A 24357-nucleotide genomic window follows, 5' to 3' on the forward strand; every position below is an offset into this window, starting at 1 on the left:
GGGATCAGAGCAAGTGTAAGGCCTTGACCAGACTTGGAGTTCTGTCAAAATGCTGGTTCTCACTTAGGGCTCTCATGTTAGACCGAGAGCCACGGAAGGGCTCAGGCCTTGCCCCAAGGCACCCAGGCCAAGTGGGTTGGACCAGGGAGACCCAGGGACAGCTGCTCCCCCTCTCCTTCCCTTCCTGCCTCTTGGTAGACGGCACACTACGCGGCCCCCTGCCCATGCTGGGGTCCCCTGCCACTGCCCCTCAGGCGCCCCTCCCAGCTCAGCTCCATTTCCCAGGAATAATCTTCAGCATTAAAAATTCACATTAATTTATTAGAATATGAAAAAGATTTGTTTCATTTTATACACAGGGAGGAAGGGGAAGGGGTGGGGGTGGGGGTGACCACTGCCCGATGCTTCGGCAGCCTCCTCATGGCTAAAGATTTCTGCCAGGGGCAGCGGGCTCACCCGGGCAAGGGAGGGTAGTGGTGAGGGGCAGCCAGGCCGGTGTGTGTGTGTGTGTAGAGGGGACACAATATTATTGCACAATCACAGTGGGGGGACAGCGGGGGCCTCAGACCCTCTCCTTGGGGTTCCTGAGCAGCCCCTGACCTCCTGGGCTCCTCTGGGATCACAGACACTGAGACAGAAAGCAAGGGCAAGGTTGTGTGTGTTTGTGGGGTGGTGGGGGGTTGGTGGGGGCTGCTTCTATGGACCCTGGTGAAGGGAGGTTGCCCTGAGGCCATATACTCCCAACCAGGAATCCTAGGGATACGCAGACATGTACTGGGGGAAGGGAGTCCTTGATTAAAAGTCGGGGACTGACAAGGGAGGCACAGAACAGAAAGGGAGTCTGTGGGAAGGGGCTCCCCTAGGGAAATTGCTTGGGTGTCACTGGCTTAGTCCCAGAGATCCTCAGGCAATGGAAATGGGGGTGGGGGAAGACCAGGACACCACGGGGGATCAGCGTTTCTATAAGCAGGACCCCTGGGGGCAGCGGGGATGGGGCCCACCTTAGAGGAGAACCTGTCAAAACAAGAGGGCCACGACGGAGAGCTCTGGACTCGGGGGCAGCTGGATGAAGCTCCGCTCTACCTGGGCCGGCTTCCGAGGCCTCGGCGAATGTGCTCTAGGGTTGGCAGGACCCCCGCTCTCCTGGCATCCCCGGGGCCACTCTGGCTTCTCCTCGTCTCGTGCTGCAGGCAGGCAGGGACGGGGTCCCTGCTCCCCCGCTGGCTTGCTGTCGCAGTCCAGTGGGTCCTCACTAGATATTGGTTGGCTGACTTGAACGAGGGGCTGGGGGCAGGCAGGGGCAGACAGCTGCATTGCTTTGAGATTCCACACCCCAGCCAGAGCGAGATCAAAGAGGCCAGCTGGGCAGGGAGCGCCTGCCTGGGAGAGGGATGTTCTTTGGTTAGAGTCACCAATAGGTCTTAAGGAGAACAAAAGCCTATTGGAAGTAGGCAGGGGAGGAAGGCCTTGCCCACTGGGTAAGGAGGGGCTGGTCCAACAACTGAGAGCCCAGTAGGGAGAGCCCCGAGTCCTGGCCAAGACCCTGAAGATCCAGCTTTTGAAGGTGATGGAACATTCAGAGAGGGTGAAACTACAGATGCCAACTGCTTGTCCAGCCCCAAGGAGAGATGTGTATACTGTCCTCAGGAGGGAATGGGCACAGGGAGGGAGAGGAATAAAGCTTTTCAGTGGCATCCACCGTGCCTTCTTCTGTGGGGTGGGCACTGCCCAACGGGGGTGAGAAGCCGTGCTGGAGCCCAGCTGCCATGCTGTAAGGAAGGGGAGTGGCTCCTGGCCCCTGCTGGGGAAGAGGGGGCACACCAAGCAAAGGTGGGGCAGGGGCAGTGTGGCCCATGTGCTACTGGCCCTTGGGGATGAAGGGCTCCCCCTCTCCTGGCTCTGGCCGGGGCCCCGGGTCACTGAGGCATCGGAGCAATCGCTGGGTGCCTGGGCTATCACTCGGCTCTGGGGTGAAGACATCGTCTGTGCCCGGGGATGAAGGCTCTTGGGGTCGCATCACAAGGCCTGCATCGTCTTCCTCATCTGGCACGGGGTTTTTACTCTTCAGTTCTTCATTCACCAGGTCCACAGACTCCGGGGACTGAGGCGAGGCAGGATCGATGGTAATGATGGGCAGGTTTTCAGAATTAGGCTTTGGATCATAGGGTAGAGGATCTGTGGGTCAACAGGGAAGGTCAGGGAGGGCAGGGGAGGAGAGAAGAAAGGCTGAGGCCCTTCTAAGCACCAGCCAATCTGTCCTTTCCAAGCAAAGCCTCACTCTCCCCAGCCTGATGCCCCATCGCCATGCACACATGGCCTCTTCTCTCGGGACACCTGCCCATTAGGGCCAGGCAGTTGTCTCCTCAAAGAGAGCAGCCTTGTAAAAGCACGGCCTACGCCTCCTCCTTCACCCCAGCCATCGGGGTGGATCTCTGGGCCTAACGCTGCAACATCAGGACAGGATTCAGTGGCCTGAGGGTAGCAGCAACGCAAATAATTCCCATCCCCACCTCTTCCAGGTAGCTGCTTCTGAGCCCCTCTCCTCATCCTGTGGGCCAAGAGGGTGGGAGGATGGGATGGACCCTCCCAACTCAGCTCTCAAAAAAACGCTCTTTTATTTCTTGTTCTCCTTTTTGTCTATCTCTGATTCTCACTGTTTCCTCAATGTGAGATCTTCCTTTCTTTTAGGTGAAGGTATATTTTACTGACTTCTCCGTGGAATCTTGACCATTATCTGAAAAGCAGTGTGTGCCAGTCCTGTGGGTGAGGGTGGGAGCCCAGACCCCTTGTGCCAATCCCATGGGTAAGGGTGGGAGCCCAGGCCCCTTGTGCCAATCCCAGGGGTGGAGGTGGGAGCACAGAGCCCTCTTGCCCCCTACTTTTTTCCCCCAAGGTCCCAAGGAGAGAGGACAAACTCCTCACTGGGCTGGGAGCCCCTAAACTAGAGCAAGCCCCTGGCTACTATACCTGAGCCAATTCGAGCCCTGTTCATGGTAGGAGATTCCGGTGTTTGGGATGGCACCGTCAGGTAGTTATTGATCTGAGGAAGGACAAGAAGAACCAGAAGAATCACGTAGGGGGTGAGCACAGAGCAGTATGGTGCCACAGAAAGAGAACTGGGCAACCCCTTCTAATACTCCGTCGCCCACTCTGGTTAGGACCTAGCAATCTTCATTCTAGTGAGTTCTAGGGTCTCTAAGAGCCTTTTCCTCTGACAGGTTGGGGGAAGAGGTGAAGTCTGAAGCCCCCCTCCCCAATTCCCCAGCCTCTGTTTTCTGCCCCAGAGGGGAGAGCACAAGGGTTGGGCCCCAGCAATAGATGAAAGCTAGATTCAGGGCAAGCAGGCCTAGAATGTGGGGTGGGGGCAGTCAGGGCCCTGCCCAGAACGGGACCTTAGACCCTCCTTGTGTACCTTTTGTTCCATTTGCAGAGCCCTCTGTCTCCTCAGCAGCATCTGGTTCCAGGCTTCCTCGTAAGGATCAGCCACCAATGTGTGTCGGTTGTAGGATTTTAACTGCCAGAGGACCAGGGGAGATCAGTGGGTGGGCACACAGGGAGGTGCCAGAGAAGCCAAGAAGAAGTGCAGACAGAGGAAGACCCAATATGGGAGGAGGGCATATACAAAGTGGCAAGGGAGAGAAGGCGGGGGTCCAATAGGATGAGGAAAATTCTACTATGGTGGGTGGGGGCTGGGGGCACCCAAACAGACTCCTCAACAAAAAGGTGAGGACTGAGGGCAGCTTTAGATGAGTTGGGCAGAGGGAGGTTCCAGGATTGTGGGGCAAGAATGAGATTCCCACTGGAGGTACAGAGAGGAATATGGGAGAAGTGTGACAGGGCCAGGTTCTTACTCGTTGTCTCGTCTTCTGTAGGTTGTTACGGAGAATATTTCTAATCTCTTCCTCTTTATCCTTAGACAGTTTTGGCATAATTCGTGCAGTCGTGGCCTTGGGATGAATGTTTCTGGAGACAGTCAGATGCCCAGGTTAGTAAGACTAATTTTTGTGTGAAACCATGGGGGTCTGTGACTTAGGGGGAGCTCAGAGGAAATGGCACCTGGACCAGGAGGCATGACTTCTCTCCCCACATTCAGTCTCTGAAGCCTTCCTGGTTCTCTAACCACTGAGGCCATAAGCCCTGGAAGTCTTCCTCTACACCCCAGGAATGTCAAGCCTTGGGTCAGGCTTTCCAATAAAAATCCAGTTCTTTCTCTCTAGCCCCTACCACATTCAGGGTCAAGGGGCCTGCCTGCCCATCCACCCAGGGTACAGCCAGGGGGAGCCTCTGCACTCACTGCATGGAGACAGCAGATGCAGGGGAAGGCATCTTGGCCATAGCCCCTGTCTCTACCAGCTCAATGGCCTGCTTCCTCTCCATCTTGTGGTAGAAGGCAATAAGCTGGGGTTCATTGGAGCGTTCTCCAGCAATCAGACACTTCTTTATATACTTCTTGTTGAACCGGTTAATTCTGAAGGTGGAAAGCAGACCGTGTGCAGGCAGCTGCTGTGCCCATTCTGTCTCCCTGGATGTCCATCCCTCTAGGCCCATGGCAGGCGGGCTCCACCCCAAACCCCTGCTTACTTGTCCTTCCAGTGGTGGTGGCCATAATGGCCACAGATGTCCTCAATGCCCGTCAGAAGGTGATCCAGGAACTGAAATGGAAGCAAGACCCCAAGGGCTCAAGCCTCCCAGCCCCTCCCAGAACCAAGGACACCTAGCCCCTGCTCTGGGCACCAACTCATCTTCTATGGGCTTGCACAAGAGTTCCACGAATGGACACAAGATGGCAGCAGAGCCTCGCCCCACCCAGCCCAGCCCAGCTCAGCCAAGCCCAGTCCCAAAGCCCGAGACTAGGGGATTCCCACTCCTCCGTCTTCCAAACTCCATTTGGAGCACATGTCCTGGGCCCTCTGGGGGGGAAGAGCCTAAAAGGAGAGCACAGTCAACTTTCCTGGAGGCAGAGGCACGTATCCCATGAGCCCCCTCTCTCCAGGTCCCGTCCATGCTTCCAAATTTGGTCCCTGAGCTCAGGGGACATCCCTCTCTCCCCCCTATTTATTCAGGGGAAAATGAACCACTAAGTGGTCCTGAAGGGGAGAGGCCTCAGCAGAGCACTCTGCAGCCAGGAGCTAGGCAATGGGGCCAGCATGGAAGGGGATGCAGTAAATCCACAAGCCCTGGCTAGCATCTTCTCAGGCTGGATAACCTTGGTTGGCCAAGTCACTCTCCCACCAACAGCCAGGGAAAGCTCTGCCTGGCTTTCCAGGCTCCATCTCATGCCATAATCTAAGACCTGGAAGGGGCCTCAGAGGTCTCTCTAATCCAAAGAGTGGCTGTCAGAGAATCGCCTCCACCTCCCGTGCCCCGATGCCGGCCGCCCCAGAGAAGAAGGGCCAGTCTTCCCACTTTGGGCCAGCCCCGACTCTGAGAAAACGTTCTCATCCGGGCCCTCTACTCAGCCTGTCTGCCCTCTCCTTTCCAAGGCCTGGCTTGTCCCCACCTGGGTGTGGATCTCCTCACTGATGGACCGCTTGCTCTCCTGCTTCTTCTTCACAGCCAGCAGGTCCACCAAAGGCCGGATAGTCATGCCCTGGAGGCCGGAAAGTGGGAGAAGTCAGCTCTGGGGGTGAGGCCTTCAAACAGCCCTGCCCTAGCAGGAGCAGAGCTAAGCCCACTCCACTCCAAAGGGAGGCTCCCAGGAGCTTGGATTCTCTCTGCAGAAACCTGTTATGGCCATGGCCTGCACACAGGTACTGCCATAGGGGACTTCAAAGGCTACATTTACCTGGGGAGGAGGGACCCCAAACCCTAGATAACAGAGGGAGATTTGGAGCATCCCATCACATAAAGACAGACAACACGTTCTTCTTCTTTCTCTGGCCCCAGATGGGCCTTGGGAAGGAGAGAGAGGAATAAACAAATTCAAATGATTTACACAAGGATGGCACTTTAGCTCAGCTGTGGGGAGTCAAGAGACCTGAGTTCAGAGCCTGGCTTTCCCTCTCTGGGTCTGTTCCTTAGCTGCAAAGTGAGGATTAATACCATCTGCACTACCTAATACATGGGGACGGGATGAGACTGTAAGTGAAGGGAGGGAAGGAGGAAGGACTGACCACAAAGCCACTTCCTTCACTCAGGGTACTCCTACTAACAGTGGCATTACCTCCCAGGAGCTGGGTGACACAAGGTTCTTTATGGGGAGCACTAGCCACTAAGAGAATGTCCTCACCTCCCTCATTCCTATAGGAGCTCTTATCTTGACCAGTCAAGTCAAATCTTGGAGCCAAGGCTCCCATCACAGGCCTTCTTCCAAACTCCAAGGCTGCCACTGCCATTCTAAACCCACCCCTTCCCCATATCCCTCTCTCAGCAGCCCCCTTCCTCAGCTTTACTCCACAACAAACCCAGGTGACTCCAGGTTGTCTTGGGTCTCAGCCCAGGCATGCTTGTTCTTCCCTCATTCTGACCTGTTGAAATCTCACCCGTCCTTCAATGCCTGACTCAAGTGTCACCTCCTCCTTGATCCTTTCCAGTGGAAGAGGTTTTTCCCTCCTCCTAACCTAAAACCTAGATGTGTACCATAAATTCCTGTCCAACTCTGAAGGCCTCTTAGTGCTCCTATCAGTGGCTAAGTCCAAGAATTCAGGCCAGAGTCTGAATGATGCAGATTTTCTACCACTCACAACCTCACTACCACCCTAGCAGGTGGTCTTTAAGTATTGTTATATTATTATACAGAAGAAAAATATGAGGCTCAGGGAAGTGAAGGGACTTGCCCAATACACACAGCTAATGAGTTTGAGGGCCAGACTGGAGCCCAAGGCTGCTGATGCTCAGGGCTGGGAAACCTTTCCTGAGACCTCAAAGTCTTTGGTGTCTCATGAAGACTTAAGAACCTGTGGGAAGGGAAGGGGCTGAGATTATTCTCCCCACTTCACAGGTATGGACACTAAAAGCCCCAGGGAGAGATGTGACTTGCCTCCTGATGCCATAGAAAGCAGGAAGAAGGTCTAAATGAGGACACGGTTAAGAGGGACATACACCAGGGCCTGTCCTTCCCACTTCCCACCCTTCCTCCATCAGCCCTGGCCCCGGGAACCTGCACAAAGACAGTGAAGAAGATGACAGTGATGATGGCTGTGAGGAACAGGTCCCTCATTGGAAAGTGTCTTGTGTCCAGGAGGTAGCCCAGGGAGAAGGCAATGGCCCCACGAAGGCCACCATAGGCGATGATGAATTGGTCCTTGGGGGTCAGCTTCACAATGCGAAACTTATTAATGAACCATGTGAGGCCCAGCACACCTAGAAGATAAACAGTAAAATCAGTATTGGCCAGGCCGTGTTTCTTCCTTAAGTGGCAATTGATGCTCCTTCCCCCCTTTCTGCTCAAGTGCTGACCTATGTACCTTTCCTCCCTATGGAGCCTTCCATGACTAATCTTTCTATCCAAATCCCTCATTTAGTGGTCCCCCCAGGGCCTGTCATGCAAAGTACTGAGAGTCACAGATGTCAGAGCAGGGAGGGCCTTAGAATCCAGAATGTCTGACCTAGGCGGGTCCTAGGACACAATGTCAGAGTTGAGAGGAGTCTGAAGACTGAGGAGGTAGGAGCAGGGCATCAGAACTCAGCTCTCCCAGACTGCCAAGTCAGGGCTTTCTTGTGTTGTAACCTCATTTGGTTTGTACTCTATTGGTTTCGATGTTTGGGTCAAGTGTGTTTGGGAGTCTTCTCTTCCCAAAGAGACTGAATTTTGAGAGCCCCTCATGATTTTTCCACAACCTCCCAACCTCCATGGCCCGGGGCTCCTCAGTATGCCTGTCAGGATGCTCACCCAGGACTCGGGCGATGAGGCAGAAGAGCAGCGTGCTGATGACGAAGGTCCAGTTCCAGTGGTGGGAGCCCGCCACGGTGGAGACCCCCAAGAAGATGAAGATGAGTGTCTCGCTGACGCTGCTCCACATTTTCAGGAAGTACTTGATGGTGGTGTGAGACTTGTGGGAGATGTTGGCCTCCACATAGGGGCGCATTATCACCCCACAGGCAATGAGTCTGTAGGAAGAAGAAGAGGAGAGTGGAGAGGAGGAGCCCCATCTCGCACTCTGGTCTCCCAGGCAGTACACGAAGCCTCAGCACTGGCCTTGTCCTCTGCCCTCACTTCCCAATTCTGCTCAAATCTGGTCTACTTCAACAAGTATTTATTAACGTGCCATGTACCAGCCTAGGGATGCAATGGCACACATGGAGTCGTTGCTGCCCTTGAGATGCTTCCGCTCTGTAAGATGAGGCTAATAGCACCCACCTCCAAGGACTGCTGGAGGATGAAATGAAATCCTAGCCTACTAGGGAGCTAGGGGCCCGGAGGAGCCTTCTCAGATGACCCCTACTTGGTTCTGTTTATTCTGATCTCTTCCCTGGGACTAGGGCCTCCCATATGGGGGTCTGCTGCCCCTCTGAGGAGAGGACTGAGTCTCCTCCCTCAGACCCTAAGTTTTCTGAGGGGAAGATGTCTTTTCCCACTGGTTTTCTATAGTGATCAGCAGATCTCTGCCTCAAATGCTGCCCAAAATGCTTTATCATCTCATCCTAAGAGGACCCTCAGGTTTGCGAGCTTGGCACTGGCTCTGATGCCCCTCCAGCAATCTATGCCTTTAGCCCTCAGTTACCAAGGCTCAATGCTCTCATCATTCTACTTTTCTTGCCCCTCACTCCATCTCTCTACTTACATACAGACACCACCCCGGAATCCCAGGATGAATGTCGGACAGATCTTTAGTATCTATCAAAGCCAACCACTTTATTTTACAGATGAGAAAACTAAGGTGCAGAGAAAAGAAAGTGACTTACCCAAGGTCACACAGATGAGTAAATCACAGAGCCAGAACCTGAACCCAGATCCTTTGACTCCAGAGCCAGCAAGTCTTTTTTAGGTCTAGGCTCTCCTCATTTCTCAGAGATGGGGCCATGTCACATGCCCCAACCTAAAAAGCCTCCAAAGGTCTCCCCCTGGCACCAAAAGTGCACCAGAATCTGGCTCCCACCTGTTACTGCAGCCCCATTTGTAGGTCTCTCTTCACATACACTCTCTCTCCACTGCAGGCCAGTTGGATCACAGCTCTGTTTCCTGTGCACAGCCCATCATCAACCTCCATACTTTTGCCCAAGTGCTTCCCCACCCCTGGAATGGCTCTTCTTCCACACTGATGCCTCACAGGAGCCCTGGGGGCTTCAGGGCAGGAGCCCCTTTGCTCACCCCTCTGGAATCACATTGTATGTAGAATGGGGAGAGTATGGGATTCAGTGTCAGCAAGAGCCTCACACCAGCTAGGCAGCCTCCACTTCCTTATCTATAAAATGCCTCCTGGGCTTGTTGGGAGGAGCAAATGAGATACAAAGCACCAGGCAAATCTTAAAACACATCTAAATGCTAGTTATTATTATTCCTATGTCCATACATGCTGGATTCCACCTCTCTCCCAGGGTAATGGAAGCTCCTCAAGGGCAGGACTGGTTTTGTCTTTGTGCCTAGCATAGGGCTGGACTTACAGTAGGTGACTAATAAGTGCTTTCTGATTACTGAATTGATCAAACTTCATTTATAGCAACCCACTAAAATCGGATTTCTGTTCAAACTCTGTGATCTCCTCCCTCCAAGTCTTCCTAAATATATCCTGGTCCGTTAGTGTAGATGTGAAGTCAGAAGGCTTGGATTCGGGCTCTACTACTTACCACCCCGTTACCTGCCCTCGGGGGTCTCAGTTTCTCCATCTAGGCAGTCCTCGAAGGGCTGCACTAAAGACTCTCTCGAGGGGTTGTACCAACTCCGAGTCCTGTGGCATTTGCTCACACTGTGCCCATAAGGGTCAAGGGAAGCAGCCCTGCCCTCTATCTGCAGCCACTGGAAGAGCCGGGGAACACGGATCTCGCTGCGTGACACTCACATGCTCACCCGTGACCGCGAGAGGCTGTGGCCACCAGGCTCTGACTCGGTCACGTCAGGCCCTCAGACACTGCGCTAAGCACTTGGGAAGTGGGCAGCCTCCCCCCAAAGCAGGTGAGAGGAGCCCCAGGCCCAGGGACTTACGCCATGATGCCGGACAGGTGAAAGATTTCGGACGACAGGTAAGCCATATAGCTGTAGAGGAAGACGAAGAGCGGCTCGATGACCCGGATGTGAGATGTGAAGCGGGAAGTGAAGGCCGCGACGATGCCATAGATCACCCCCACAAACAGCCCCCCCAGCGAGACCACGAAGAAGCTCAGGAAGCCCAGGACAATGTCCCGTAAGGTCACTTGGGGGAAGCCGGAAAACTCCTCAAAGAGATGGTACAGCACCTGGGGAGGCCAGGGCGAGAGCTCAGCCAGGCGAGCAGGTGTGCCTGCTCCGGCGGGAAGGGGGGCACTAGCCTGGCCTCTGCCACTAACCGCTGAAATCGCTTTCTCCTTCTGGGTTTCGGGATGCTCCGCTGTTTCATTTCTTGCTCTGCTATCCTGCGTTCCAACACCCCTCCCAGCTCTGACATTCTGTGTTCTAAGGTCTCTCCCAGCTCTGACATTCTGTGTTCTAAGATCTCTCCCAGCTCTGACATTCTGTGTTCTAAGGTCTCTCCCAGCTATGACATTCTCTGTTCTAAGGTCTCTCCCAGCTCTGACATTCTGGGCTCTAAAGTCTCTCCCATCTCTGACATTCTCTGTTCTAAGGTCTCTCCCAGCTCTGATATTCTTTGTTCTAAGGTCTCTCCCAGCTCTGACATTCTCTGTTCTAAGGTCTCTCCCAGCTCTGACATTCTCTGTTCTAAGATCTTCCTAGCTCTGACTTCTTGTGTCCTAAGGGCCCTGCTGGCTCTGACACATTGTGCTCTAAGGCCTCCTCAGGGCTAACAATTCAGTTTTCTAAGGTCTCTTACAGCTCTGGCATTCTCTAGATTTAGAGCTGGAACGGCCCTCTGAGGCCAACCAGACTGACCACTTCATTTATTTAAACATTCTATGTTCCAGCTCTGATAGTCGGATATTCTCTTTCTGGGTGGCCTCTGGCATAGGTTCCTGTTTCTAGTAAGGAAAGGGGGAAGGGAATAAATATTAATATAGCACCTACCATGTTCTAGGCACTTTACAAACATTAACAAACATTATTTCATTTGATCCTTGTAACAACCCTGGGAGGAGGATGCTATTATTAACCTAATTTTACAGTTGAGAAAACTAAGGCAAAAATAGTGGCTAAGTGGCTTCCCCTGGGTCACACAGCTAGCAAAGGTCTGAGGTCACATTTGAACCCAGGTCATCCTGACTCCAGGCCCAATACTCTACCCGCTGTGCCACTAGCTGAAGAAAACAAACAACGGCAGTAACAGAGCCCACTCCTCCACACGTCAACCATTCAGCACTTACTGATTTTGAGGCAGAGTGGTACAGGTTAAAAGGAGATGAATTTAGAATCTAAGGACCAGTGCTGGATCAGAGGCCCCACTAGGACTACCTGCATGACCTTAGACATGGAATTGCCATTCTTTGAGGTTCAAGGTTCCTCATCTCTAAAATGACCAAAGAAAGGGATTGGCTGTACTGGATGGTCTTTAGATCTCTCCAGAAAAGTCCTGTGATTCTTAGGACCTATTAGGATCCAAAAGGATTTCACCTGCCTTACTGGAGTACACAGTCCTCCTAACATAATCCTGTGTACTCCAAAGGTAGGAGTAGGCTGAACACACTGCAAGCCCCAGAAAGGCCTTTAGAGATCATCTCCCTAACCTCATTTCCCCCAATGTTAATCATACATTTATTTCTGGCCTGTTTGCGCCTTAAAAAAAAAATTAAAGGAAATTAGTGAAAAATCCAACAAATTGTGTCTGTCCTCCTTTGGCAATATTTTAAAAGGGCACTGGGTTCAAATCTGGCCTTAACACTTCCCAGTGGTGTGACTCTGGGCAAATTGCTTAACCCCTATTGCCTAGCCTTTCCTACTTTATTGCCTTGGAACCAATACTAAGCATTGATTCTAAGCTAGAAGGTAAGGATTTTTTAAAAAATCAATTACAATTAAAAGGGAACCACCTAGGCTGCTTGCTCTGGGGTTCCAGTGAACATAGCACAACCTAAAAATGTGCAGACTTTTCCATCAACCATGTTCTTTTGTGTCTTTCCCCTGTAAAGAGTATTTCTTGTCCCTTGGTTAGGATCCGGTTGCTCATAACAGAGATCCAGATCCTCCTATAGTAGCTGCTGAGACATAATGAGGAGACTGAAATTCTGGGGCTTGGGAGTGCCCGGGCATGGACAGTGATTTATTTCCCCAGTTTCATGGGCTCAGTCTTTTTTCAAATAGGAGTCCAGTTGTTCCTCGGGTTAGCACATTTCAGGGTCTGAATCTGGGGCCTCTGGAAGCTGCTTCTGGTTCTCCTGCATGTGCAGGCCCAGCGTGTCTCTTTGGGTTCTCAGCTCTATGACTCTGAAAAGCTCAGGCCTTCCCTCCACGCCCCCCCCCCCCCCGCTTTCATTCCTCAGGCTCTGCTGAGGGTGGGGTGGACCCAGCCCTATCTTTGGGGCACAGAAGCCAGAACAAAGTAGATTTTTAGAACACGGGGCCAGAGTCCCAACAGCATTTCAGGCCTTGAGTCCTAGTTCATTTTACAGATGAGGACACTGAGGCCCAGAGGGAAATGACTCTCAGGACACACAACTACGATGCAACACAAGGACTCTAACTATTGGGGGGGGGGGCAGCGGGCCTTCTCTCTATTAGAACACTGATGATGACACCCATTTGGCAGATGAGGACCAGGTAGCTTAGGGAAGTCCTAGAACAAATCAGGGGCTCAGCAGAAATGATCTGCTAAGATGTGTCATCTCCAATCCAATATGGGGAAATCGGCAGGGTGGGGTTTTTCCCCATAAACTGGGCAGAGCTCTGCCTAGAAGTTCCACAAATACATTCTTGTCTCTTTGTGCCCCTTCTGGTCACTGGCCCAGTGGCTTCCGGGGGAGGGAAAGGAGAGGAATGAGTTCTCGGAATTCCTGTTACCCCTTACTAAAGGGCACCTAGCTCCTGGGCTAAGACCTCCCTACTTTTCTCTCTTTCTATAACACTCTCTCATTTCTTCTGAGCATCTGGGCAAGATCCTGTGTTCCCAGGGGGAAGCTTTCCCTCCAACTGTGGCTCTCTTATTCCTACAGGAGCTCTAATCATGGGCCAGTCAAGTCATGTCTTGGTTGAACCTTAGACTTTAATGATCCAGGACTGTTCAGAGACTGGAGGGGCAACTGCATAAAATCTTCTCTTTTTTTGGAGTCAAATACTCCCAAATTCTTCAAATAGACAGCTTTCATTGCTATATCACCCTAGCTTTTTTGAGTATCCTCCCTGGAGAGCAGCACCCATCCAAGACAATGATAGTCAGACTAGGGCTGAAGACAAAAAGACTGTGGTCACTGCTCTCTTCCCCTGCCCATTCTTCTGGCTCAGTTGATTTGGCCAAGCGCCCTAGAGATCTTTGGGGGATTTGGGTCTTATTTTCCAACTCATTAGGTAACCCTCAATGCTTCTGGGCCTCTGTGAAGACTGAAATACTTACTGGCAGCAGCACTCTGCAGGGTACGGGAGGGGGCATGTCCCTGTACATTAGTCAGTGCCCAAATCCTGTCTGTTTTGCTTCCCAAACATCTCTTAATCCCTCCCCTCCCCTCTTTCCTACTCCTTCAGCTGCTCTCCCAGTTCAAGTTGGGTCATCTTTCCTCCTGGTCTACTATAAGGGCTCCCAAACAGTCTCCTGCCTCGAAGTCCCTTCCTCCACTGTCCAGATCCTGTCACTCTTCACTGCCCACTATGTAAAGTATAATACTCTGATGGTGGCAGCAAGTCTGGCCCCTGGGCAGCCTGACCTGGCCTACACTCGCCATGGGATGCTCTGGCCAAAGTGAATTATTCTTCTCCATTGGTTCTTGTCCTCCTGCCCTCTCCCATTTGATAGCTTTTACATCCCCCTATGGCCATGGCCAAATCTTTTTTTCTTGATTTCCTTCCAGACCCAGTGTGGCTCTATCACTAACACCCCCATCCCTCTAAGGCAGATCTCTCCTTGGCATGTTAGTTTGTCTTGCCCTTGGAGGATAACTTCTTCTAGGCCTCTCCTTTCCCTTGAGATGGGAGATGGTGCCTCCTCTCTCTATGTGCCTCCACCATCAAGCAAGCACAGGGCCTTGCAGTACATCTGTAAGTCTAAATCCCATCTGGCTTTTGAGCCTCCCCCCCTCTCTCCACCCCCACCCTCATCACTTACGACAGTGACGGCATCATTGAGCAGGGACTCCCCAAACACAAGGATGTGCAGCAGCTCATTGATGTGGATCTCCTCAAACACGGCCAGCACTGCCACAGGGTCTACAGCAGAGATGATGCTACCAAACAGTAGGTTTTCCAGGAGGCCGATCTCATTGATTTGGGGGCCTCCAACCTTGCACACAGCATACATGAGCCCGCCAATGAAGAAGGCATTCCACAGTGTGCCCACGACGGCGAATATCAGGATAGTGCCCAGGTTCTCTGTGAATGGGCGCAGGGGCAGGAAGTAGCCAGCATCCAAGATGATGGGGGGCAGGAGGAAAAGGAAAAAGATTTCCGACTGCAGTAATGGTGGGCTCTCCCCAACTCCTTTGATGAGGCCCCCCACCAGTAGCCCCACCACGATCAGCAGGCAGCTCTCAGGGACGATGCTGGAGAGGGTGGGTATCACATGGAAACCTGCGGGAGGATAACAACAGGAACTCATGTTTCCTTTCTCAGAATGGCCCTGGGAGGTAGGGGTCGAAAGGCATGAATGCCCTAATGAGATTGCAGAAGAGAGCGGAGAGAATGTCTCCTCTCATTCTGAGCTGGAAGTCAGAAGGGACCCAAGTTCAAATAATGATTCTGCTATCCGCTCCCATGTGACCTTAGGAAAGTCCTTTCTCCTCTTTAGGTCTGATCTATAAAGTTAAGGGTTGGACTAAGGCGGCCTCTTTCATTCTGAATCTGATGATTCTATTCCCACAGCTGAGGAGAAAACAGACTTGACAAATAAGTGATTGATTCACTCATGGTCCTAGCTAAACAGGAGGGGGTGTTAGAAGGAAGACACCCTGGAGACACTATATAAGAGAACAGAAATGAATTCTAAGCTTGCTAGGTAGATCTCTGGACTAAGCACTGGAGAAGTACAACCTGGATGAGAGACTCCTTCCCCTAAAAGAGCTTGCGATTAAACAGGGAGATAGGATACCAACACAAATACAGTCAAGGAAACTGAGGCTCAGAGACTTGGCTACTGTCACAGATAAGAGATTACTGAGATCAGAGGATCCTCGATTTAGGGCCCTCAAACGAGATCAAGCCCAACCTCTTCACTTTACAGACGAGCAAACTGAGTCAGACACAGGTTACCCATGGGGGGAAAATGCTAATAAGGGTCTGAGGCAGCATTTGAAGCATTATGAACCAGTACATTCAGTACCAAGTTACTGCTGGATGACAGAAAACACGACACAGAAAACATCCCCAGAAAGTCAAATTCAGATCAAGGCTCCAAAGGCCTTGTGGGAACCTGGTGCCTTTGCTCAGGACTAGAGAACAAAAGGGAAGGTGGAGGAAAAAGAACAAGGTCTTCTGGTCCATCCCCTAAAGAGGTACAGCAGCCAGCCTATGTGTCCTGATGCTGTCATTTGTTTGGGTCAGTCAGTTTAGTTGATGAGTCATTTTCCACTGAGGAGGCCAAGAGCCATATCCCTGTCCCTTAAGGCCAAAGGTCACAGGAGTTGTCTGAAACCCTTCTGTCCCTCCAACACCAGTTCTTCCTTGTGTGTTTTGAGTGGGGGAAGAATCCTCTTTTTTTCTCCATCTCCCCATAGAATCCCATAGCCAAAAGACAGCTGCTAAATAGGAAGGGATCTTATCTTCAAGGTCAAGGCATCCACTCTCCTGCCTCCTAATCAGCCTAAAGCAAAGGTACCATGATCTCCCTTAAAGTAATTAAGAAGCAAAAACAAGCCAAGCAAATCACTGCACTGGCTGCATGCCTCATTCTGCACCTACTGTTCACCATCTCTCTCACTCTTTCCCCTATTCAATTGTTTCAACCAGTCTGGATCCCTCCCTTTGTTTCTATTCTGTCCCATTTTCTCTTGCCTTCCCCTTGTACCTGTCTCTCCTCACCTGACTCCTTCCCTTCTTGCTTCTTGCTTTCCCCCATCCAAAATATTAGCTTTTTAAAGGCAAGGACTGCTTTTGTCTGAGTAGTCCCAGGACCTACACCAAGGTGTTATATATAGTGGGAATTTAATTGAGGCTTGCTGGGCTGATATGATTCGGTTTGGAGAGCAGCTTACAAACCATCTAGTTCACCCATGTTTCATAAGATTTCATATAAATGCCTTTGTTTTGACATTGAAAGTACATTACAGGGGGCAGCTGGGTGGCTCAGTGGATTGGGAACCAGGCCCAGAGATGAGAGGTCCTGGGTTCAAATGTGGCCTCAGATACTTCCTAGCTGTATGACCCTGGGCAAGTCACTCGGCCCCCATTGCCTAGCCCGGTGATGGCAACCTATGACACTATGGAACAGTAGGATGTTTTCCCTCCTGTTCTGACCAACACTTTGGTGATGAAAAGAAATCATTAACTGGCCATGATGAACAGACTTCACCAAAATACTATCTCCCCGGAACCTGGCCCCCGCAGCTTCTCCCACTCAGCAAGGAGGGTTTATTTACATCTCCTTCCTGTCTCCATCTGCTGAGACGAGCAAGACGCTCTAGCCTGGGCCACCCTCACGTCACTGCCTCTGTTGCTAGGGGACCAGACACTTCTCTGTTACTGTTTTCCATTCCTCCTCTCTGACACAGGGAGGAGAGGGTGAGGGACTGTGGCCCAGGCACGGGCCTCATCCTGATCCTGTTTCCTGGCCAGCAGGCTTGCCTAGGGGGTGGGCTGGCCCCCTCTAGAAGGTGTCACGGGGTTCTGGAGTCTCAGCTCTGGGTCCGAGCTTCTGGTTCACTCTGGGAACTCTTAGTCTCAGCCAGGCCCCAGAGACTCCTTCACTACACAATCATTCCATTTCTTCGATTCTCTCCTTGACAACCCCAGCAACAAGGCAGCTGAGTGGAGGAATGTGAGTTTATTGGAAGAAAGAGAGATGCCTGTGTGGTGGGGGGTGAGGGATGATAATAAGAGGAGAGCCAGCAGGGCAATTCACGGCTACATTGGCCCAAAGGCTATTATAAAAGTCAGCTTCAAGGGGACAGAACTGAATGAAACATGAAATGCACCAAACTAAACCTAGAGGGGCAGAGAATTCTTTGGACTAACAATCCTTCCACCTTTGGCCAACCTGTATTCAACCTCTAGATATTGGGCCTATTTATTAGACACAATAAAAATCCTACTGATTCTAGGCCCAGTTCAAATGCTGCCGCCTCTAGGAAGCCACCTCAGATCACACTCAGTCAAGAAGTAATCACTAAATCTCTCCTCTGAATTCCTGTGGCGTGGGTCAAATTCTGCTGTGTGATACAGATGTATGCTGACAAGACTGGGCTCCTAGACTACCTTGATTCAGCAAATGATGACTAAGCACTTAGTGTGCAGAGTTCAGAGCCAGGCACTGGGGGAGATTAAGAGTCCAGATAAGACAGAACCCTCTCCTCATGAAGCTCAATCTCATGGTCAGAGTATGCAACACTGGAAAAACCATGAAATTCAGGGCCAAGGAGAGTAGCTTCTATAGAATCACAAATTTAGGGGGCAGCTGGGTGGCTCAGTGGATTGAGAGCTAGGCCCGGAGATGGGAGGTCCTGGGTTCGAATGTGACCTCAGACACTTCCTAGCTATATGACTCTGGGCAAGTCACTTGGCCCCCACTGCCTATGGCAAACCTATGACAAGCGGCGGCATACAAAGAAGTCTGGGGCCGCATGCTAAGGATGAAACATTTGCTGTAGTGTAGTGTAGACGCTCTATGCACTATAGATGGCCATTCTACCTATATTGATTTACCTATTTTGGTTGATTAAATACAGTTATAAATTACAATAACTCCGCCAAGGACGGTCCCAAGCCCGGCTGAAAAAGGAGGAGGGTTGGGCGTGGGGCTAGCAACCCCACCCCATAAAAAATCACATTTGCTATAGAAACTGCAACCTCACCAAACCAACAAAACCGACGATCGCCTAGTCTGGAGGATTGCTCTCCAACAGAGTCCATGACGCGTGCTGGTGAAAGCCTCTGGGAAGCCAGCTCGCCGATAAATCTTCTGACGACCAAGGCAAAAACCAGAGTAGCAACATGGAACGTAAGAACCTTATATGAAAGCGGAAAAATCGTCTCTCTGAAGAAGCGGAGAAGACAGGTCTGAAGATCAACAAGAAGAAGACCAGGTGATCACAGTCCACAGCAGACAGGACCTGCCAATCCAACTACAGGGAGAAAACATCAAGGAGACGGACCACTTCACCTATTTGGGTAGCAGAGTCAGTAAGGACGGCGGAGCAGATGAGGACATCAGAAACCGAATCAACAAAGCCAGACAGGCATTTAACACCCTGAGGTCTGTCTGGACCTCCAAAGCACTGTCTCTCGTCACTAAGCTCCGAATCTTCAATACCAACGTAAAGGCCGTCCTCCTATATGGATCAGAAAGCTGGAGAGTGACGAGCGCTAACACCAATAAACTCCAGGTCTTTGTTAATAGATGTCTACGCTACATCTTGAACATCAGATGGCCTGAAAAGATCTCCAATGCTAGTCTCTGGGAAAGAACAATCCAGTATCCCATTAGTCAGGACATAAAGAAACGTAAGTGGAGATGGATAGGACATACGCTACGAAAACCGGAAGACAACGTAGCCTGACAAGCATTGAGCTGGAACCCTCCAGGGAGGAGGAAAGTCGGAAGACCAAAACAGACCTGGCGAAGATCTGCTGAAAATGAAACAAAAACAGTCGGAATGACATGGGCCCAGCTGGGGGAAGTTGCCCAGAACAGAGTCCGCTGGCGTGAGATGGTTGCGGCCCTATGCTCCTAGGGAGTCAACAGGAATAATAATAATAATAATAATAAATAAATTACAATTATACATTTTTGTTATTTAAACTATAAATATCGTGAAATTATGTGTTTTTTTCCTCAAAGTGACACATCACCCAAGTTATGCTTGGTTTTTTGGTGACTTTTGACACATCGAGCTCAAAAGGTTGCCCATGACTGGCCTAGCCCTTACCGCTCTTCTGTCTTGGGGCCAATACACAGTATCAATTCTAAGATAGGAGGTGAGGGTCTAAAAAAAAAGAGTCACAAATCTAGAGGTGCCTCAATAGGTCCGGTTCTCACAATGAACAGAGGAGGAAATTGAGGCCTAATCCCATAATTAGAAAAGGCAGAACCAAGATTGGAACCCGGCCCTTGGACTCCAACCCAGCAAGCACCTTTCCACTGTACCATGCTGCTCCTCTCCCCATACCTTATCTCTCCCCACCCCACCCCACCCCACCCCACCCTGGGCTTTGTAAATAGTAAGCATTCCAATATTTGTTGAATGAGTAACTTTGCCATTTCCCCCACCAAAGAGAATCTAGCCCAGAAATAGTCCCATGAACCAGGGAACAGGCCCTGCCCCAAAGCTGTGGACCAGCTACTGAACCAGGTTAACAAGGCTGGGATTTTGGTCCTCTCCTGGGTCAGCGAGGCTTGTCACTGCCTCTTTGGGGCTCCCATCTCCATGCCAGGGATGGAGCATTCTTTCCAAAAGAACAACTTGCTGGGAGCCACAGGAGCTTTGGGGAGGGAAGGGGACCCCAAGGAACTGACATGGCTGCCAGACACAGTGGGAAAGTACCTTCTTTGAAATCCTAAGGACCAGAGTTTATCATGATTTTGCTACTTGAGAGGTAGCATGTGTTATGGAGAGAAACACCAGGAAGATCTGAATTCAAGTCTTAAACCTCTGACATGTAGTAATTACATGCAACCCTGGGTGCAAGCTGCTGACCTTCAGTGGTAGGAGTTTCTTAGTTTGGCTGAGGAATTCCCTAAACCAAAGAAATTCCTGCAGTTTTGAACATGGTCTGCGGAAATGCTAAAGTGGCTGTGCTGGGGCTGGAAAGACTGGCCCCAGACACTGTAACAAAGGTCAGCTTCAAGGGAAAAAACTGAATGAAACATGCTTCTCCCCTGTTCTCTGCCTTGCAAGAACCACAGACTCTGACCTGGAAGGGGATAGAGGTTATCTAATTCAGCACCAATCATTTGGTTTATTAAAAGCACTTGCCTGGGGGCAGCTAGGTGGCTTAGTGGATAGAGAGCCAGGCATAGGGATTGGAGGTCCTAGGTTCAAATGTGGCCTCAGACATGTCCTAACTGTGTGCCCCTGGGCAAGTCACTTAACCCCAATTGTCTAGCCTTTATTGTTCTTCTACCTAGGAACCAATACTCAGTATTGATTCTAAGACATAGGGTTAGGGCTAAAAAAAAAAAAACAAAAAAAACCACCACACATACTCACAAACACAGAACGAACGCTACACTCCAGACACTAGGGTAAGTACTCCAACAGGGGAAACAACATGCATGTAGAAGTTACCCATAGTATATGATTTGGGGTTTTGGTTTTACAAGATTACTCTATGACAGAGGGCAGCTGGGTGGCTCAGTGGATTGAGAGCCAGACCTAGAGATGGGAGGTCCTGGGTTCAAATCCGGCCTCAGACACTTCCTAGCTGTGTGACCCTGGGCAAGTCACTTAACCCCCATTGCCTGGCCCTTACCACTCTTTCTGTCTTGGAGCCAATACACAATTGACTCCAAGAAGGAAGGTGAGAGTTTAAAAAAAATTACTCTATTACAGAAATGAAGAATATGGAAATAGGATTTGAGTGATAACATATGTATAACCCAGTGGAACTGCATGTCAGCTCCAGGAGGGGGGAAGGATGAGGGGAGGGAGACAACATGAATCAGGTAATCATGGAAAAATACTTTAAAAATGAAAAAGTTTAAAAAAAGAATTTACCCATAACATATACAAAATGAATGCACAGTGGTTAGGGGAGGGAGGGCACTCCAACCTGGGGAAAACCAGGAAAAGCTTTATGTAGAAGGAGACACTTGAGCTGAGTCAATACTAGACATTGGCCCCAAAGCAGATGAGTGGTACGGGCTCCACTGAGCCACCCAGCTGCCCCCTGTAAATGCACTTTCAAAATCTTCAAAGACAAAGTGGAGCTACTGGATTCTGTCAAACAGGGGAGATGATATCATCAGTCCTGATTGAGGAAAGTTACTTGGTGGCTGTGGAAGATGGACTAGAAACTTTCTTTTACAGATAAAGAAACTGAGGCCCAAGCACACAAGTCACTGGATATGGTCTTCTGACCTGAGGAATCCTATTCTCCCTCTTCCTTCCGCACCACAGTGGGTGGTCCCTAGGCTCTCTCTCTCCCCTGGGGGCTGGGTACACTTTACACACTCACAGCAGGTGCCTGATCCACCTTTTGAATCTCAGTGAATCAAAGCTAGATGGCTGCAAGTCAGGTCTGACACAAGCTAGGATGGGAAAGGGGGACTATTTTAGTCAGTGCTACTCCAATAAGGGTCTCTCAGGATAAAGTGATTGTGTCTTGTGGCATTACAATTTTGAAGCATGTAATTGGGTATTTTTCTTCTTTTCCTCATAAGCTCTAGAACGGTGACACGCGTGTCCAGTAGCCATTTTCGATGACACACAGCCGCATACTGAGGATGCGACATTTGCTATAGTGTAGTGTAGACACTCTGCACTATAGATGACAATTCTACCTATATTAATTTACCTATTTTGGTTTATTAAATAGTTACATATTACAATTATACATTTTTGTTATTTAAACTATAAATATTGCAAAATTATGGTTTTTTCCTCAAAGTGACACACCACCTGAGTTATGCTCTTTTTTTGGCGAATTTTGACACACCAAGCTCAAAAGGTTGCCCATCACTGTTCTAGAAAGATCTTTCCAAAGTCCAAACTTGATCTGGTGGTAGGAGTCCCTCCTACTAAGGACGAGAGACTTGGGAGGGGACTGGAGCAATCCTACAGCCCAGCCACAACTGCAATAGAGATACAAAAAGGACCAGAACCCAAAAGAATAGGCCGAGGGCCTGGCATCCCGACTCCTAATGAAGGCTTTCCATCTCCCAAATGGTGCCGCCACTGCCTGGAGGGCTCAGCACCAGCCAACCCTTGTGGCCTGGGTCCTAACAGACTGGATTCATAGCATACTGGAGAGCTGAAGACTAGAGCTAAGCATCTTCAGAGATCATCCAACCGACCTCTATGCCTTGTCTTAGAGATGAGGCACTTGGCCAGTCACACTAGAAAGTGGCCAAGTTGAGAAAGTCCCCAACTCCCAAATCCAAGCTTTTGCTAAGATCACACGGACTCACAGACACACACACACAAAGAGGAGAGAAGAGGGGAAGGAAGATGGGAAGAAAGGGGACGGAGGAAAGAGGGAAGAGGGATTTGCCATGCCATGACATAAGGTGAGAGCTTTTTTGGTGCTGATGGCCAACAGGCAAGACAGGCTTTTCTGCACTACCCTTATAACTCCATTCCTTCAACTGTAGCCTCTAGGACTCTTTTACCAGTTATCAGCCTGGGCTCCAGGGCTAAGGGGGCACCATTGAAAAGAAATGGTTGTTGTCAGGAAATGATAGGAGGTAAATAGTGATAGTGAGCTTGGATCAGGGGCCCTGGAGGTGGGAAAGCTACTAGCCAAAAGGAGTCAGCTGGAGGTAATAAAGCACCTACGTAAGAATCCTGGTTCTGCTATTTACTGGCTCTAGGACCACCACCCAGATGCTTTACTTTCCTGGGCCTCAATTTCCTCTCATCTGTGAATTGGGTTATTGGATTAGATGACTTCCTAGGTTCCTTCTTTATAAGAGTTTTATACTTTTCTGTCTCCATGCATTTTCCAGACCTTTCCCCACCTGTTAAAATCTAATCCTTCTTTCTCACATCTCCCCAGCTCAAAATGGTCATTCCACATCTGATTTAAAAGTACAATATATTGTTTCTACCTTTTTTAGGCACATACACAAATCAATAGAGTGCAGATTAGAATGTAAGTGTTAAATTCCCCAAAGAGATTCTATCTCTCTCTTTCCCTCTCTCCCCTTCCATCCTCACCTTAGCACTTTGGAGTAGCAGGTGTTTAATCCAGTAATTGCAAAAGGAATTCAGGCCGGAGGGAGGCCCAGGGGAGCAGAGACTGGAGATGGGCCTGGAAGGATGTGACTCAGAAATGAGGGCAGGGGGTAGAATGCAGGATGAGGGAATCCTCCAAAAAGGAAAGGTTAAATTCAGAGGCCCCGAGACAAGACTAAAGCAGTCACTGAGCAGCCTGGGAAGAGAAGAGATTACAGGGGAGATTACACCGGAGCCTAGCACCTAGAGTCAGAGGGCCTGAGTTCGAGTCCAGACTGATATTTCTGATGATTACTAGCTGATTGCTTGGCAAGTCACTTAACTGAGTCTATAAAATGGGAATAGGCATATCCTACTTTCCTGAGTCATGAGAAATGGGAGAGTTAGGAGGAAATGGGGTTAAAAATGTAAGCTTAGACAATTTGGGGCCTTGAATTCCAGGATAAGAACTTGTAGGCAAGAGGGAATAGCTACAGTTTCATTTCCTTCCATTACCCTTCTGCAGCACATTAAATAATTCTTCTCCCTTCTTCAGATGTCTCTGAGAGGCCTGCCTTTGGCTTCGGCTTGGCACCACAGCTCCCTGCACTTCACCTTTCCCAGATCCCTCACTTCCAGGTTTCAAGAACACACCTCTCCCATTCTCCTAGAGGCCTAGAGGGAGGCATCAGGACCCCTACATTGAATCCCAGTTCTGCTACTCAAGAACTAGCTGGGTCTCAGCTTCTTCATCTGTAAAACAAAGGGGTTGGACTAGATCCTAGGGTTCCTTTCTGTTATAATTCCTATGACCCAATCATGCCTGGTAGCAGACCGCCCCCACCTGCACCCCCAGGACCCCAAGCTGCCAGGAGGAAAGAGGTCCCAAGCCGTGCGATGTGGTTCTTGAAGGGTTAATGCTGTGTCTGACTCATGACTCATGTTGGGAACAGGCTTCAGCAGGAAAGTAAACAGCTTATGTGTGTTAATGAGAGAAGGGAGAATTCCTGGCTAGCAATCCAGCCTTTAAAGCTGGGACCCCACCTTAGAAAGCGAGAAGCAAGGAGGAAAATTCCCCTCCTCCCCCCATGGGCAAGAGTTAGGAAATTGGCTTGGGGTCTGGGCGGGGAAGGAAGAGAAGTTGGCCAACAGGGGAATTGGAAGGGG

The 24357-nt window shown here is 50.3% G+C and overlaps 1 protein-coding gene across 3 annotated transcripts in view; it reads right to left on the reverse strand.

The window, feature by feature from the left end:
• Positions 1 to 300: 300 nt before the first annotated feature.
• SLC9A1 (solute carrier family 9 member A1) overlaps positions 301 to 24357 on the reverse strand; it is a 75941-nt gene continuing 51884 nt past the window's right edge. Inside the window, exons 2-13 of one of the 3 annotated variants that reach the window (XR_006505781.1) lie at positions 14277 to 14737; positions 10082 to 10332; positions 7832 to 8049; positions 7100 to 7302; positions 5501 to 5590; positions 4582 to 4652; positions 4295 to 4468; positions 3852 to 3963; positions 3413 to 3514; positions 2968 to 3040; positions 2511 to 2734; positions 2098 to 2175 (exon numbers count right to left, since the gene is read on the reverse strand). Coding sequence is in view for 2 of the 3 variants with exons in the window: in XM_044667925.1 (XP_044523860.1) it covers positions 1859 to 2175; positions 2968 to 3040; positions 3413 to 3514; positions 3852 to 3963; positions 4295 to 4468; positions 4582 to 4652; positions 5501 to 5590; positions 7100 to 7302; positions 7832 to 8049; positions 10082 to 10332; positions 14277 to 14737 (2072 nt within the window). In the remaining variant the exon portion in view is untranslated. Of the gene's footprint in view, positions 2176 to 2445; positions 2735 to 2967; positions 3041 to 3412; positions 3515 to 3851; positions 3964 to 4294; positions 4469 to 4581; positions 4653 to 5500; positions 5591 to 7099; positions 7303 to 7831; positions 8050 to 10081; positions 10333 to 14276; positions 14738 to 24357 lie in introns of those variants that run through there. The other 2 variants (XM_044667925.1, XM_044667926.1) reach the window with 2 other exon arrangements.

Source organism: Gracilinanus agilis, chromosome 3, assembly GCF_016433145.1.
Source record: "Gracilinanus agilis isolate LMUSP501 chromosome 3, AgileGrace, whole genome shotgun sequence".
Lineage (NCBI taxonomy): Eukaryota > Metazoa > Chordata > Mammalia > Didelphimorphia > Didelphidae > Gracilinanus > Gracilinanus agilis.